Source organism: Diospyros lotus, chromosome 7 (assembly GCF_014633365.1).
Source record: "Diospyros lotus cultivar Yz01 chromosome 7, ASM1463336v1, whole genome shotgun sequence".
NCBI lineage: Eukaryota > Viridiplantae > Streptophyta > Magnoliopsida > Ericales > Ebenaceae > Diospyros > Diospyros lotus.
This window is the reverse complement of record NC_068344.1, coordinates 16487811-16504746: the sequence shown is the minus strand read 5'-3', so window position 1 is coordinate 16504746 and position 16936 is coordinate 16487811. Positions and strand designations below refer to the sequence as shown.

The window sequence follows — 16936 nt, the reverse complement described above, 5'->3', positions numbered from 1 at the left end:
GATTTAATTTGTTATATTTTGATTCAAATTTGGGTTAAGTGATTCCCAAGTTGTTTAATGCACGAATGAAATATGAATTCCCAAATCTGTTCATAGAACCTATTCTAGGAGAATTTGTAATGCAATAAGGTACTACTTTTAATTTGTGCAATGCAGCAAACTGTAGCTGGAAAGTGCCCAACCAGAACTGGCAAAATGTTTGTGTCCGTGGGGCTCAAATTTTCTGCTATAAAAAGAAAACAAAGTGGAATACAAGTAGATAAATAATAATAATAATTTTATTAACGAATTGATAGACCGATTTGGATACCGAGTGAGACAGGCTGCAGGTATTATTTCATTGTTTTGGTTCCGTCTCTCTCTCTCTCTCTAAGGAGAGAAATTCAGCACAAAACGCAACAGCGCAAGCGCAACGCAACGATCAAAGAAAAGTTTATGAGGCTCTCTCCACCTGACCGGTAAATGATATAGTTGCCGTGTTTGCTTCGGCTAAAGCAGGAGTCCAAGTTAAAGAAAGCGTCAGAGTCGCAGCCAAGTAACAACCGCAATTCTCTCTCTCTCTGTATGTGTGTGCATTTATTTCGCAGATATTGTGGGTTCCAATTAAAACCCAACCGGCACCCGAGTTCTCGGCATCCTGCCTGTGCTTTTGTTGTAGAATTCTACTTGGATGATTTCACCATTCTTTATCCGTTCCTGATTTCCTTATTTGGAGAGTTAATATAAATATATGTTGTAGAAGCCACATGAGGTATGGAGGATCTCCGATCCCCTGTTCTTCCAGTTTTGTTTTTCTGGGTTGTGGCAAAACCTAGTCAAATCCCTAAGGTACGTTTGGGGTTCTGCTTCCGCCAGAATTATGGTTAATTGTAGTATATTCTCTGCTCCTGCTGACCTAGTCAACTTTTTTTCTTTTCCTTTTTCTTTTGCGGTTTGAAGCTGCGTTGAGTTTACTGTTGGATTATGGAGCAAGAAGTGGTCGGTGAGGCGAAGGTGAAAGGCGGGGCATTAGAATGCAGTGTCTGTCACTCTACATTGGTGTCTCCGACCACAAGAGCGATTTCCAAGGCGTATGATCGGCATAGAACTAATGTATCATCAAAAACCCGTGCCCTCAATGTGCTTTTGGTTGTTGGTGACTGCATCTTGGTTGGTTTGCAGGTGATTTATTCTCAAACTTTGTTTTTTCCGCTTCTGACTCCAATTTAATGGGCATACACAAAATAGATGTGCACAAAACTGATTGAAGTTTTAGTTTGATTGAATATATTCTTCAATTTCAAATTATTAGAGTAGGTCATTGGACTTGACTTGGAGCTCAAGTTTGTGGGCTCATCTGCAATATGAAATAGCACATTATGTGAAACATTCAAGTTTACTATCCCGTATCATCTGTGTTCCTTATCTTTGCAGCCTATTTTGGTTTACAGCACTAAAGTGGACGGTGGTTTCAAGTTCAGTCCTCTTAGTGTTAACTTTTTGACTGAGATTGTGAAAGTCCTATTTGCTATTATTATGCTACTGTTGCAGGTATGTCTTATTTCTTCTTTAGCATCTATAATTGCATATATTTTTATCCCTGAATTGTATCATTGAAGTTAATCAGCCTCTTTTGCTAATCATTTTCTGTTGTATCGTGATTGTGAGTAAATAATTTGAAATCCACATATTTATTCCAGAAAAAACAATCAAGCAGAAGATGTAACATTTGTTAACAATAGGAAGTGAACTCAAAATATTATCCAACTGTAGAAGTCCTGTAGTTCTTTAAATGATTGGGATTGCAAAATGCATGGCTACTTCACTCATAACAATTTGTTGTACCAATCAATTAATAAGTAAAGTTCCTTAGATTGCAAAGAGACAACAGGAATACACAGGCAAAGGCGAGGCAAAAAAAAAAGATGAAGGAGCTTGGAGAAGAGGAATTCTAGGAGGGGAAGGGCAGCAACAATATGGTAAATTCTTAGGGATTAGAAAAGAGCAAGAGAATACAGGGTTGGGAGGAAGGCAAAAGAGCATTCTTCCACAAAGAGAGAGAGAGAGAATTCTATTTTTTGTTTGACCTATCTATATGTTGGATTATACGTCCATTCATGTCAAGCTGATTTACATCATTTAACCAAGTGTAACTAGCTAAACTATCCTAGTCCACTTAGTGATAAACAATGTCGTAAAAGTCATCCCTAAATAATGTTGTTAAGGGTGTGGCTTTACTTTATTTGTTTGAATATAGTGAAGCAAGTTATAAAAAATGTGAAAAATTGGTAAAGTAGTTGGGCCAGATAATTTCCTGTAGGAGTATGGTATCTATGGGATAAGAAGTCATTTCATTGTTAGCAAAATTATTTAACATGATCTTTAAATTAAAGAGGATGCCTAACATGTGGAGAAAGAGTACTCTAGTGCCCATTTGCAGGAATAAAGAAGATTTTCTAACTTGTGGATGTTATAGAAGTATCAAGCGAATGGGTCATCCATTAAACTTTGGGGGAAGGTATTTGAACAAAGGTTGAGAAGAGAAACTACATTCTCTAAATATGATTTTGTATTCTGTCTAGTAGGTAAATAATGGAAGCTATCTACTTATTGAGGTGTTTAATGGAAAGGTTTAGCAATAAGTAGAAGATATGCATATGTTGTTTATAGACTTGGAAACAACCTATGACAAAGTTCTAAGAGAAGTCTTTAAGATTTTAGAGATGAAAGGAATTCAAATTGCTTATATATAGGTAGTAAAGTCATGTATCATAAAGCAAAAGTAGACTTTGTGGACGAGTTACTGGTTACTAAGATTTTTGTAAGTATAATTTCATTATATTAAGGATCTATACTAAACCCTTACCATATTGCTGTTGTGATAGATGAAATTGGCAAAGCCATCCAAGAAGAGGTGTTTTTTGCATGTTATTTGTGAATGATATTGTCTTTTGCCTGAGTAGAAAAGACAAAAGAAGTTGTAAGTATTAAGCTTAAATTATGGAGAGACACCTTAAAATTCAAAGGCTTTAAGTTGAGCAGGAAAAAATTGAGTTTATACAATGCAAGTTTTGTAAAAAACTAAAAATAGAAGTGCAGATGATGTTGTGGCCAGACTTAAAGATTAAGTTATTCTTTAAAATGATCAGTTTAGATATCTCAAATTAATTGTTCAAAAAGAAGCAGATATTATTGAGAATGTTACTTATAGAATCAAAGCAAGATGGTTGAAGCAGATAAGTTTGTTTAGCATTTTATGCAATCTGAAAATCCCTTGGAAGCTAAAAGAGAAATTCTACTGAACAACTATAAGATTATTTTTGTTGTATGGCCTAGAATATTGGACAATTAAGTACTAACATGTACAAAATAATAAGCATATCTAAATGTGAATGTTATGGTGGATGTATGGCTATGTAAGAAAAGATAGAATTAGAAACAAGATTATCTATTATTTTACTTAATAAAAAAAAGAAAAACAAGATTGTCTATAATAATGTTGGATTGATGCCTATTGAAGGTAAGATGTGCGGGACATGAATAAAGATGGTTTGAATGTGTGATAAAAAGACCTATCAATGTTCTTGTTTGGCATATTTGCCTTCTAATATTTATTGTCTTCGTTTTTTTACGTTTTTTTGTAGGCTCAAAGACAGAAAGTAGGAGAGAAATCTTTCCTCTCTGTATCAACATTTGTCCAGGTAACATATATGCTAACTTCGCAGTTCTTTAAATTGTAGTGAAACCTTAATAAGACTTCCTTTTAGCCTCAGAAGAGATTTTCTATTTATGATGTAATTAAAACATTGGCTGATTTTTTTTTTTTTATTTCTAGAGCTATTTTCAATGTTTCATTGTGGAAAATTGGTTTGAAATTTCTTCTAGAGATTTTGTCTTTGCTGTCATATTTTTTAATTTATTTCTCATAAAACTTTGACTTTCTCAATTGTATGGTTCAAAATGTTGGACAATTAAGTACCATGTATAAAATGAGTACTATTGAGATAGTGATGTTACTGTGTGACCATACAAGAAAAGATAAAACTAGAAATGAGATTATCCATAACAGGTTTGAGATGGCTCCTATAGAAGATAAGATGAATGAGATACGATTAAGATAGTTTTGATATGTAAGAAGAAGACCAAGACATACCTATGGGGCAAGTAGATGGAATGTGATAAGTTTGTTATAAAAGAGGTAGAGGAAGACCAAAGGAAACTTGGTGGAATATCATGGGACATGACATTGGATATAATAGCCTTATAGAAGATATGGCGATGAATTGAGATGATTGAAGAGGTAGATTTCATGAAGTCCACCCAACTTTGGCTTAGCTTAATTTCTTTTGGTCAAAAGGAGCTTATAATCTCTTTAATGGCTTAAAATTTTATCTACTCAGTTGACTATTCATGAACTTATAAGCTACCCAACTTATAAGCTCTTCTAACATCTTATTTGAAAGCTAATAGGGGCAGATGGAACGGGAGATTGTAAAAAAGGTAGAGGAAGACCAATGGAAACTTGGTGGAATAACATTGGACATGACATCGGATATAATAGCCTTACAAAAGATATGGCAATAAATGGAGACAATTGGAGAAGTAGATTTCATGAAGTTAAACCACACTTTGAGGGTGTTTGGCTTAGCTTTTTTTTTTTTTTTTTTTCGAAAGGGCCTTATAAGTTCTTCAATAGCTTAACATTTTTTTCTACTTGTTTGCCTATTCATGAAGAGCTTGTAAGCTACCCAACTTATAAGCTCTCCCAACATCTTATTTTGAAAGCTAGTAGGGGTAGATGGAATGGAACATTGTAAAAAGTAGAGAAAGACTGGAGGGAACTTGGTGGAATAATGTTGTACATGACATTGGATATAATAGCCTTATAGATGATATGACAAGGAAAAGAGATAATTGGAGAGGTAGATTTCACGAAGTCAACACCACTTAGAGGGTGTTTGGCTTAGCTTACTTTTTGGTCAAAAGGAGCTTATAAGCTTTTCAATAGCTTAAACTTTTTGTACTCATTTGACTACTCATGAAGAGGTTATAAGCTACCCAACTTATAAGCTTTTCAACTTCTTATTTTGAAAACTAGTAGGAGTAGTTTATTCTTTGATAGCTTATAAGGTACCACAAAATAAGCCCTTGTTGACCAAGAAAATGACCAAATTACCCTCAATATAAAATTTTAATAAAATCATCATAAATTATTTTAAAATCAGCATATAAATTATTATAAAATCATGAAATATTATATACCATTTTGAAATCATTATAAAGATTATTATCGAATATTATGAATAATTATAAAAATTATTATAGAATAATTGAAATCATAAAATTCTTTAAATTGATATATTAAATATCAAAATTAATATGCTAAGCCTACCATACGCTTTAATTTGTCTCAAAGTTCTATACCTAAAATTTTGTACTTTTGTACTTTAGTGCAACACTTAGTGTCATTAAGGGTTGTAATGTTGCTTTTGTAACTTGATTTTCTCAAATTTTTTTTGAAGATAGTTGCTTGTACGTCATGTATGAAGGTTTTTATGTTATAGATTGGAAATGCTACAGTCATACATTTCTAATAGGCTATTGAGGTGCCAAGTGGTGCTTAGGATTCTTCGCTGTTCATGAATAGAAACCAGCTTTATCCTTTGGCTGGTTTGTAGCCTTGAGGTCCTGTTTTCTTTTAAGCAAGGTACTGAAACTAACTAAAATTTTGAAAATATTTAAGATTTAACCACCTTATACATCATGTTATATTTTTGTGGATATTCATGTTTTTTAATTCATGTATTCTATCCTGCTCAAACCTGTTAAGGAAAGGTCAAATTATCTGGTTATTTAGTGTGCAAATAGGAGTTTCATTCCTCTTCTTCGATTTTTGGTATGTGTGCATGCATATGTGTATTTCTAGATGATCTATCGAGAAACAAAAAATGATTATTCTTGGTTCAAGGGTGTTTTGTGGCAGAAGTCTGTGAGAGGCTTTGGTAGTGTGAAATTTTTATTATAAATTACTGCAATAGTGTGTGTCCTTGTTGTGTTAACTTGGATGCTGATGAAACTCATCCTCAGTTGTAGGGTGACTTTCCTTTTGCCTCTTTACATATTTTGAATTTTGATTTGCACCCTCAGGGATCAACCTGATCTTGAATTCTAGTGTTAACTGCTAGACTAGTTTTTTTTTGTCTTTTTATCATGTAAGCTCATAATTTGTGGTTGAGAATAGAATAATTGGTGCTGAAGAATATGCTACCATGCAAAATGTTAGTGAACTAGAATAGCTTATAATTTCTTTCAAAGGCCTTTTGTACTTATAAGCTGGCACATTTATAGTCTGTGCTGAATCCCCAATTTTACTAAGTGCTGTGGTGACCTCATTTGTCTCATATGAAGTGACTAAGTACTCTGTGCTAAATCCCCAAATTCAGGGATCAATTATTTGTCTTGCAGAACTTCTATAGTCATTTGATGTTATCACATTGTATGTTTCCATAATTTAAGATGACATGAATTTTCAGTTGCTTTTGTCTTTTCCTATTGCTGTTTGCACTTTCCTTTTTTCCCTTTGCTACTTAAATTATTTATTTTGACCTGCTAATTGCCACATTAGTTAAAAAAATGATTAATATTTCAAGTCATGTTTCTTTCTTTCTTTTTTTTTTTTTTAATTTCATTTTGCAGGCTGCTCGAAACAATGTGCTTCTAGCTGTGCCAGCGCTTCTTTATGCTATAAATAACTATTTGAAGTTTATAATGCAGGTAAAAATTTCAAAGATGTGAATAAAATTCAAATAGTTGAAGTTCTTCCTTTGTAATTATGATTTGGTTCTCCTGTAGATTCAGTAAGAACTTAAATTCAATTATATCATGTAAAAACAATTTGTTGAAAAACTTATCATGAAATTTTTTCTTTGACTGAGCTGAATGATTGAAGAAAATTGTCATTAATAATAGAGTTCAATACTTATATCTTGGAAAATTCATGAACTCTAATCACTCTGCTTTATTCGTTGCAGCTGTACTTTAACCCTGCAACAGTAAAGATGTTGAGCAACCTGAAGGTACCATGTGTTCTTCTATATAGATTATTTTATGCTCTATATTATTTTTCTTTTTTTTTTGCTTTAAGGGGATTATGGTTGGGTTTCCATAGGGGTAGTGTGATAATCTGATGTTTTTCTGATTTGTGACTGTAATGTACTGTTGATAGCCATATAACCAAAATTACTTTTGAAGGTGCTTGATAGGTTGAGATCCATCACGGTCAAATAGAAAGTCACTCCTTATTCTTTGATATTCGTTCTAGGATATGTCATGGACCTAGGGTTTAGCCTAGGGTTGGATTTGGAATCGAAAGGATCTGATAGAAGTAAGACCAAGAATAGAATGATTGGAGAGGGAAATTGGACAGAAATGGGGGAAGAAATTAGAGAAAAATGAGGGAGAGTTGCAGAGGGAAACGAGAGGGAGAATGGGAGAGAATTCTAGAGAGAAATCAGATCTTTGTTTATCAATTCAAAACATAACATCTCATCCTTAGTTGTGGGTTATATATAGCCTACAGCCTCCCATATGCACCCATATGCACTACAAAAACAGCCTAACTGCCTATTAGCTAAGAACAAAGCCTTATAACAGAAAACAAGAAAAGGAAATTACAATTATTGTATAATGCATGTAAACTCCTACTATTATATTTAGCCTTATAACAGAAAACAAGAAACGGAAATTACAATTATTGTATAATGTTTGTATACTTCTACTATTATATTTACTAATCTATCCTTGGGGTCATGACAGGATAATAAAGAAATTCATTGTATGTTGCATTTGACACTTTTAATCAGTGTTTTAAAAATTGGCCTAGGAGCCGCAGAGGCGTTAGGCAGCCCCTAGCCATCGCGAATATAGGCTAATTGGCCTTCCTAGGCACTGATCCGATTAATCGGTCATTGGAGGCGCCTAGCCGCTTGGGTTGAGGCGGCTCACCTAATTTTCAAAGGTTTTAAGTTAGGCTTCTTAAGTTCTGAGTTAGGGTTTCTCGTCGCCGCCACCGCCAGTCGTCTCTCTTAGCCCCTAATTTCCTGATTTCCCTTGGCCCTTTGGCTGTCGCCGCCAGTCGTCTCTCTTGGCCCCTGATTTCCCGATTTCCCTTGGTCGTCGTCGCCAATCATCTCTCTTGGCCCCGATTTCCAAATTTCCCTTGGCCCCTTAGTCGCCGCCGCCAATCGTCTCTCTCGCTGTTGGCTGTTTTTCCTCCGCCCTCCGGTACGTATAGCATCACCCATCATCAGTTTATATATATATAAGTTTCTGTTGCATCAAAAACTTAACCTAGGCGGCCCGCCTAGGCATCCAAGGCACTAGGCCCTAGTTTGGCGCCCGACTAGCGTCTAGCGCGGTTTAGAACACTGTCTTTAATGGAGCAAAATGACAAAATAGAATCCATTTAGTTGACCATAGGTGCTAGGAGAAATTGTTTTTAGACTTGAGTAGGACCCCTAGTGATGTTTTTCATTCAAGAGACATGAATTTTTGCAAATGGCTAGGAGCTGTTGACCAACGGACGCACATATCCATGCATGTCTTCTACATAAATGGGTGCATCATGCACAAAATTAACACATGCATGCATATACAGGATATCATCATGATGTGGTCCTTTAGAATAGGATCTCGTAATAGGACTATTCAATCCAAAATCCTTACTGTTAGCACTAGGAAGATGAGATTTCTTCCTGCTTTTCCCACATTTTGACAAATTGAATGGGCTCGTTTAAGGGTGGAAGAGGACCCAAAGATCTTCACAATACAGCCCAGGTTTTGAATAACTTCTCTGATGATCCTTTTCCATTCCTGAATGCAGTTTAAATACAAAGGTTGCAACCATATGACAATAACTGTCTCCAGAAAACTAGGATTAAAAGAATAACTGTCTTCCCTGGACATAACTACCAGAAGAAATACAAATACGCAGCAAATAAAAAATACATAGTCATAGTATTAACTAACTTAGTCATGCTTTATTTCTACAGGAATATTTTTTTCCAAGAAAGAATCTGCTGCTGGTCACTTATTCTGCTTCATGCTGTCTGTGTCTTCTGGACCCGTAACAGTACTCCCTGCCTTCAAATCACACGTGTCCTCAAGTGTGAAGTTCTGTCACCAGCGGCTCTTCCATGGTTTCAATCCAAAACAGGTGCTTAAAACGGTGTCCTTGTGTAAAGACCTCATCACAATGAAAACATAAATTCTTGGCCTTTCTTTCATCTAATTCAGCCTTGCTAAGATGTTGCACCAAGCGATTGGTATTGTTAGAATTGCTATTTACCAATGCCAGTAGAGGAGGGACAACAGGTTGCCGTCCCCAACTGGTGCGTCTCTTATAAAGACTAGCAAGGCACATGGCAGTAGTTAGATCTGCAAGATGGTGTAACTCCCCTTCAACAGTGATGTAATCCTGTGAACCGCTTAAGAAGATCTGCACTTCTTGCTTTGAAGTCAGCATGCCAGCCTGAGCAGATAATTGCTCAAACCATCGTTGATAATCCTCAATAGAGCCCACCTGTTCTAATTTAGCCAACTCCCCAAGCTTGTTGCTGCATATAGGAGGACCAAAACGCACATGGCATTGTTGCTTGAAGGTCTCCCAAGATAGGACAGGCCGATCTCTTTCCAACTTCAAAAACCATAACTGAGCATCCCCTTCCAAGTGGAATGAGGCCAATCCGACCTTCTCCTCTTCTGGTGTAAGCTGATGGCAGAAGAAATGCTCATGCCTACTAAGCCAGCCCAAGGGATCTTTGCCGCCATTGAAGCGAGGGAAATTGAGCTTGGAATAATGTGGAACGCAAGTGCAGCCATCAGTCTTATCAGAATCTGATCCTTGTCCATCAGCAGGTTGTTGATGGCTGCTGCTGGATTCTCCACCATGGGAAGAAGGGAGCTGTGCTGGTAAGGCTTCAAATCTGGCAACAAATTCTGCTCGATCTTCTTGATCATCTGCAGAAAAGCCTTAAATTTCTGTTGGAAGGAATTTTCGCCCATGTTGATTGGCTCTGATACCAAATGTTGTGGTCCCTTAGAATAGGATCTCATAATAGGGTGATTCAATCCAGAATCCTTATTGTCAGCAATAGGAAGATGAGATTTCTTCCTGTCCACTGTTACAGGTCCAGAAGATATGGACAGCATGAAGCAGAATAAGCAACCAGCAGCAGGGGGAAAAAAATATTTCCATAGAAATAAAGCATGACTAAGTTAGTTAAATATTAATACTATGTATTTTTTATTTGCTGTGTATTTCTAGTTCTTGTGTTAGTTATGTCCAGGGAAGACAGTTATTCTCTTGACCCTGGTTTTCTGGAGACAGTTAATTGTCATATGGTTGTAACTTCTGTATTTAAACTTCATTCAGGAATGGAAATGGATCATCAGAGAATTTATTCAAAACCTGGGTTGTATTGTGAAGATCTTTGGGTTCTCTTCCACCCTTAAAGAAGCCCATTCAATTTTTCAAAATAGGTGGGAAAGGCAGGAAGAAATATCATCTTCCTAGTGCTGACAGTAGGGATTTTGGATTGAATTGCCCTATTATATGAGATCCTATTCTAAGGGGCCACATCACATTGATCGATAACCTCATATATCCCAGGATTATGCATTATCTATGAAATAATTAGATTGCATGAGAAATGTCTGTTCGAATTGCACATTTCTCACTTGGGGAATTTTTTTACTCTTAATCCTTTTGTATTCCAAAATAGACACTGTTGAACATTCTGGTCACTTGAAACAAGGAATAAAATTCTTGGGCTGAATTAGAGAAGGAGATTACCAGGTGGAATTCTAGTAGCTGCTTTTATATCGTAGTCTCACTAAGTAGCAAACTTGTTTCTGACATCATTATGTGTAGACTGGCAACATATCAATGCCTCTTTTTCAGCTTTCTTTTGGGCTGGGATTCTTGATATAAGTGCGCTCACTTCTCTTGATTCATCCATGATATTAAATTAATAAAATCTTAGTTATGGTGAACACCTGTTAGTCAATGAAGCTGATGCAGAGCATAATGACATGAAAGTGGGAAAGGCAGTTTCTGAATCCAATCTTTTAAAGAATTATACAGTCATGTTAGGTGGGTTTCACTCCTAAATTTGCTTGGTTGGGTTAAGTTCTAGGTGCAGGGCTATAGTATGTGTTCATGCGCTTGCAAGTTAATAAATGGATTATATATTCTAATTTTTAGTGAGAAGTTATTTATATGTGGGAGGTTATATATGTTTTGTGGGAAGTTACTTATGTATGTATGAAGTTATGGAAAGTTATTTATGTTTTACTGGGAAGTTATTGGAAATTACTTGTGTTGGAAGTTATTTGGAGATTGCAGTCTCTCTCTCTCTGGGAGAACACATGAAGGGCATTTTTAGAATTAAAAATCATGTCAGAGCTTCAGTGGATGGTAACACCAGTTTTTCTTTTTATATTAGAATAGATATTATATGGCTCTATGTAGTAGAGTCTTAGATGAGAGTTCCCTTGCCACTTTTAATATTTATTCTGATGCTTTATGTTGCCCTTCCTTAGTGGTGCTTCCTAAAGGACTCTTGGTGGGATTTCTTCTTTTCCTTTTCATTATTACAGACCATCGACACACTGTTCTGAGCCTATGCTTAAGTTCTTATCAAGAGAAAAATCCCTATTTCATCTGCTTAAGCCTGTCTAATCAAGCTACCCACGTGTGATCCTTCTCCTGTTGTTTACCTTCTAATTCTTCGCTATAGCAATACCAGAAAGTAGCTGCTAGCTAGATTTCTAGCACACTGTTCTTGAAATCCAGTAAGTGTTTTCACTCAAAACTAAACCTTATTCATTTTTTTCTCCCCTTGTGCACAACCCTTGAATACCTTCCTTCCTGCTAATTGAATTCCAAAGCTGCCACTAGTCCAACCACAGTACCTTAATCTTACTGTTAGTGAGCTGCCATCCACCCCAAGCCATTCCATGCCCCAAATTAACATCAATAATCCATTGCATTGTGTTCACAGCTATTTTGGTTGTACTTATGAAGTTCCCCAAATATCATTTCTTTTTTAGCTAAGCAAAAACGGTAGCAGGGGGACCTAGCATGATGTGAATACAGTAGTTTGCCAGTCTTGACTAGTTGCGCGAAGTAGAAGTGAGAAACCAGTTTGATCTACAGCTTGATCCCAACCCCACCAATGTGCAAGGTGCAAGTGAATCTAAACCCCCCAAAGTATTGGTGCATGGGGCATGAATTGAACCCATGACCATAATGACTGGAAACCATGTTGTAGCTTAGGCCACTTGGCAAACTAGCTAATTCCCGAAGTCAAACTAACCAATATTTCTACTGACTTGGTAGCTTGGTAGTTAGCAAACTAAGTTACAACAAAAGCTATTTGTACAAAAAAAAAAAAATCAGAATAAAACTAACTAATCAATTGGAAACCTTTTTTGTTTACACTGTGTAAAGTAAGATTAATGACATTATGGTGGGGATATTAAACTGTCATGGGAAAAATGCTAGGCTATACTTATAAAAGAAAAAACAGAAGAAGATAAAATTGCTAGGGTTCTAGAAGTTCTATAAGAGACAATAAAAAAAAAAAACTATTCTTGAAGGCATAGTTTTGGTTACTTTGTAAAGGAGGTAGAAACTGAAAGGACTGAAAAATAATTATTCCTAAGTCTGAATGGTAAATGGAGATTTTGTTGTTGATGCAGAGTTGGCTTCTGTGAATGCTTAAACTAGAGAAAGGTTAAGAGGCAGGCACTCTGTCTTCCATACTCTGTGCATGTCTTTGTCAATGAGTGCGTGCATATAATTGTTGTGTCCTAGTGTTTATTTCCTTGTTCCTTTCATATTTCTGCCTCTAACTGTGGTGCCGCTTTGATTGGATTCAAGGGTTGGCTATTACTTTACATTTTAACTGAATGTAGTTGTTTCTTTAAGCTTCCAATATCATGTCTTTTGTTGGTGCCAGTTTTAGTTTTTGGTATATTCATTGGTAATGCAGTTCTTACTGGCTTCATTTAGTCAGCTTCATTGATCCTATTTTGGATATGATTTTAAACTACCTTAGTTGCTTTAATCTCGGAATTTAAATGATTCATCTTTGACTTTAATTTTATAAACCCATATCTCTTGGCATATTCTGTTTCTTTCCAAAGATGAAATTAGCTTTCCTAGATAATGGAATTACCTTCTGCCTGCTGCCCCTGTCCACCCAAAGATATATATATATATATTCACTTGTTAATCTTTTTTGTAAATTGCAAAATTATTCAGGTTTTGGTTATTGCCGTTTTGCTAAAGATAATAATGAGGCGTCGCTTTTCAATAATTCAGGTTAGTTTGATTTGTACTGATTTCTTTTTATCTACATAACATCATAACATCTTAAATTTAGATGCTAGTTTATATGAAGTTTTGGCAACAAGTGTCTGCCTACATTTTAAAGCAAATTGGGTGCTGCCAACTATGATCCCAGTAACTATTTTCTTGTAGTGGGAGGCTCTTGCTCTGTTGCTCATTGGAATCACTGTGAATCAATTACGCTTTCTCCCTGAGGGTACTACTGCATTGGGGCTTCCAGTTGCAACAGGGGCATACTTGTGCACATTGATCTTCGTGAGTTTTTTTTTTTTTTTTAACTGAACCAATTTTATTTCTTAATTGATTGGACTGCATGCTGAACTTCTGTTCTTTTTTGTATTTTCTTCAAACATTGGAGCTTTGCTTAGTTGAGTTTTAATCAGGTTATGAGTTGGTTAATCTATTTTAATTAATGCTTGAGCCAGATAATGTCACGAGAAGAACCTTCCAAGCCTAAAATTTAAATTTTCTGCTTTGTTATTGTTGTTGCTAGTTACTGTTTTGTTGCTGTAATTCCTTATGTAGAATAGCCTTTATTTTCTATTGTAAGTTCTAGAAGGAGGCGGTTCTGCCATGTGCAGAAAGGGACAGAGAATCTCAAGTTTGTTATGAGAGTAGGCCCCACCTGGCAGGGGAATCTTTCCTCCCAGGTGCTGGGAATATATTTACCTACCCTCAACGAGAGAAAGGCATGAATGGAAAATCAGAATTCTTATTGTTCTCTCTCTTTCTCTATACTCTCCCTTCCGTTCTTCTTTCTGGATTGCTCCCACTCTTCTCTTTTCTCTATTACCGCTTCTTGTTCGCGTGTTAAGCTTTCCTAATTCATATTGGAATTGGGAGAAAGCATATTGTCAAGCCAAGCCGTGATAGATAATAACTGAGGTCAGATACAGGTATAGGACATGGTGATCTATTGTTTTCTTGTCCTAGCGGATTTTAGAGAAATGAGGTTATGAATGGTTAGGACATGTCAACAGATGAATATATGCTTTGTAGTTATATATAGCAAAAATGATCATTTTCTTTTTTTTTGTCTTACAAGTACAATTATAATTTTGATATTAGAATAGTACAAAATTGAGGATGAGGCTTGGTAGCATGATAAGGCTGTTCTTTTGTGACTGCAAGGTCATGAGTTGTGGAAATAGCTACTTTGTAACACAAGGGTAAGGCTAGTTATAAAAATGACCTGCCCTCAACCCTCGCAAAACAGAGAGCTTTATGCACGGCCCTTAGAATATTCAGAAATTATTTTTCATATTCTCTATATTACGAAACATGAAAGGAACTTGTAGTATCTATGTTAGAAAGTTTTATGCATAATTAAGTTAAAAATATTGGACTTAATATTACTTAATTAAAAAGTTTAGAGGACGAAGCACTAATATATATAGAATTATAGTATTTTTTTTTTGTATAATTACTTTCTGACTTATTTAAACTTGTAATTTGGCTTAATTTGTTTAACTGATTACCATGTATGTTCTTACCTTGGACAAGTTTTTACAAAGTTTTTGGTTCTTTAAAAGTTAAAATATAGAGTTGAAAAATAAGTATAAGTAGGAAGAGTATAGAGGAGAGAATGATGAAAAAAGGGTTGTAGATTGTTGTTTTCTCCAACTCCCCCCCCCAATATTTATAATATTATTTGGAATACGAAAGATTACATCAGGATGAATTACATCACACAATTGTAGCAGTCAATCAATCAAAGATTGCAGCTATCAGTCATCCCAGATTTATGGCTATCAACACATAGTTTTTTGTTAGAGTCCCTTGTGTTGAGAGTAAAAATAATAATATAGAGATAAAATTACCTCTTACTCTAATAGTTAAGTATTTGGAAAAGTTGGTGGTTAACAAATTACCTCTTGTGTTCAAATTTTACCATGAACCTTGATATTTGAACAGTTGCATGTGTTTGGATCAGTTTTATGGTGAATTTAACCATTTAACCACATGTAAAGGGGTGTGTTGAGAACAAAAGTAATAATATAAAAGATAAAGTTACCCATCCTTTTAAGATTTTATATGAGTTGGTTAAAAATTTAACATCTTATTCCTCAAGAAGTAAAGGTGAAACATCTCTATAGGGTAGCTACCTCGTCTTTCAATGAGAAGGCTGAAGGCTTTAGCAGTAAGGAAATGCCATGACTAAATATTCTCTAATTCGCCAAGCAAAAAAAGAAAAAAATGTCTCCACTGGGTGAGGATGACATGGTAAGTGCTCAAGGAGATTGCCATGGGCCCGAGATCATACCACAGGGACAGTATAATGATGGTCTGTGGTCAGTGGTCACCAAGGGAACAAACCCTTTGTGAAGATCAAGCCCCATGATACAAGTGGAAGTGATGCGTGGATCCCACTCAACCGTTTCTAACTTGGGTTATCTGCATGTGCAAGAAATGCATGGCACATGGCTAACTTTGAGCCTGTCCCTACTAGGATTATTGTGTGTTACAGCCATTCAAGCATTGGAGGGGTGAAGTTTTCCTTCTTACAAATGCCTAGTTTTTGCTTGAAATATGAACATGTTCATGACTGTTTTCATGTGCTATTATGAATCTCTCTCTATAGCTCTTCATGGATCAGTTTTTTCCCTGGTAACTATTATGGACAGTAATAATCAAGCAACAAACAACAAAATGGTTCATCATAATTCAAACTTTTTCCAGTTATAAGTTTCCTATAAAGATGAAGGGTGCTACTTTTCATGTGATTTTTAGAGGCAAGAAATTCTGAAATAATGACACAATAGTGGATACAACTTTTAATCTGCAGTGAAGGTTATATGATGATAAGGACAAGATAATTGATGATGATTTTTAATCATTTAGGTCTTAGGATGATTCGTATGCATTCCTCCTCCACAGAGCAGAAAAAAGGAAAGAAGTTTTTTTCTGTTTAATATGTATTATCATTTTCTATTTTTCTTGCAGCAAATGTTGGTAGTTGTACTCATGGACATGGAAGGAAAAAAGAAATTCTAAACCTGTGTTCACATTATAATTGCTAGAATTTGCAAAGAAAACCCTGTACTTATTGCTTTCTTGTATAAGCAGAACCTTCTTTTATGAAATAGCTGAAATGCAGAAAAATAAATGTGCTCAATTTGGATTGGAATAAAATAGGAGCTTACTATACCCTAGAAAAATGGTATTCTTTTTTTTCTTTTCAGTCTAAGAATTATAATATACATCACCAAGCAGATATGTTCTGGTCTTACAAATTGGGTTCTAAACATGGTATTGGTGCTCTGCTGTGATATTATAAATTTCTGATGCAAGTAACTTTTGTAAGGGGTTATTTACCAGAAGTATGTCTTTCTCCCAATGAGCATGTTTAAATATCATGGGCATTTACAAAAAATTCAGAAAGAAGTTAAATCCAAATGGGTGAATTGGAAAGACAGAAGAATATGAACTGTTGCATATGCATGTGGAGTTTAGTTGTCTTGAAAATCTGGTTTCCAGGCCGGTACCTGCTGTAAAAGCAATAAACTGCTCACAAGCTGTCTTAGAGTTACCATATTAATGGAC

At 35.5% G+C, this 16936-nt stretch overlaps 1 protein-coding gene across 2 annotated transcripts in view; it reads left to right on the top strand.

Annotated features, from left to right (window-relative positions):
* Positions 1-316: 316 nt before the first annotated feature.
* The window catches only part of LOC127806372 (CMP-sialic acid transporter 3-like), a 39857-nt gene continuing 23237 nt past the window's right edge, over positions 317-16936 (top strand). The window contains exons 1-9 of one of the 2 annotated variants that reach the window (XM_052343607.1): positions 317-535; positions 743-828; positions 940-1161; positions 1414-1530; positions 3624-3680; positions 6676-6753; positions 7011-7055; positions 13307-13366; positions 13526-13648. In XM_052343607.1, the coding sequence (XP_052199567.1) occupies positions 964-1161; positions 1414-1530; positions 3624-3680; positions 6676-6753; positions 7011-7055; positions 13307-13366; positions 13526-13648 (678 nt within the window). In that variant the 5' untranslated portion in view covers positions 317-535; positions 743-828; positions 940-963. Of the gene's footprint in view, positions 536-739; positions 829-939; positions 1162-1413; positions 1531-3623; positions 3681-6675; positions 6754-7010; positions 7056-13306; positions 13367-13525; positions 13649-16936 lie in introns of both variants that reach the window. The other variant, XM_052343606.1, reaches the window with a different exon arrangement.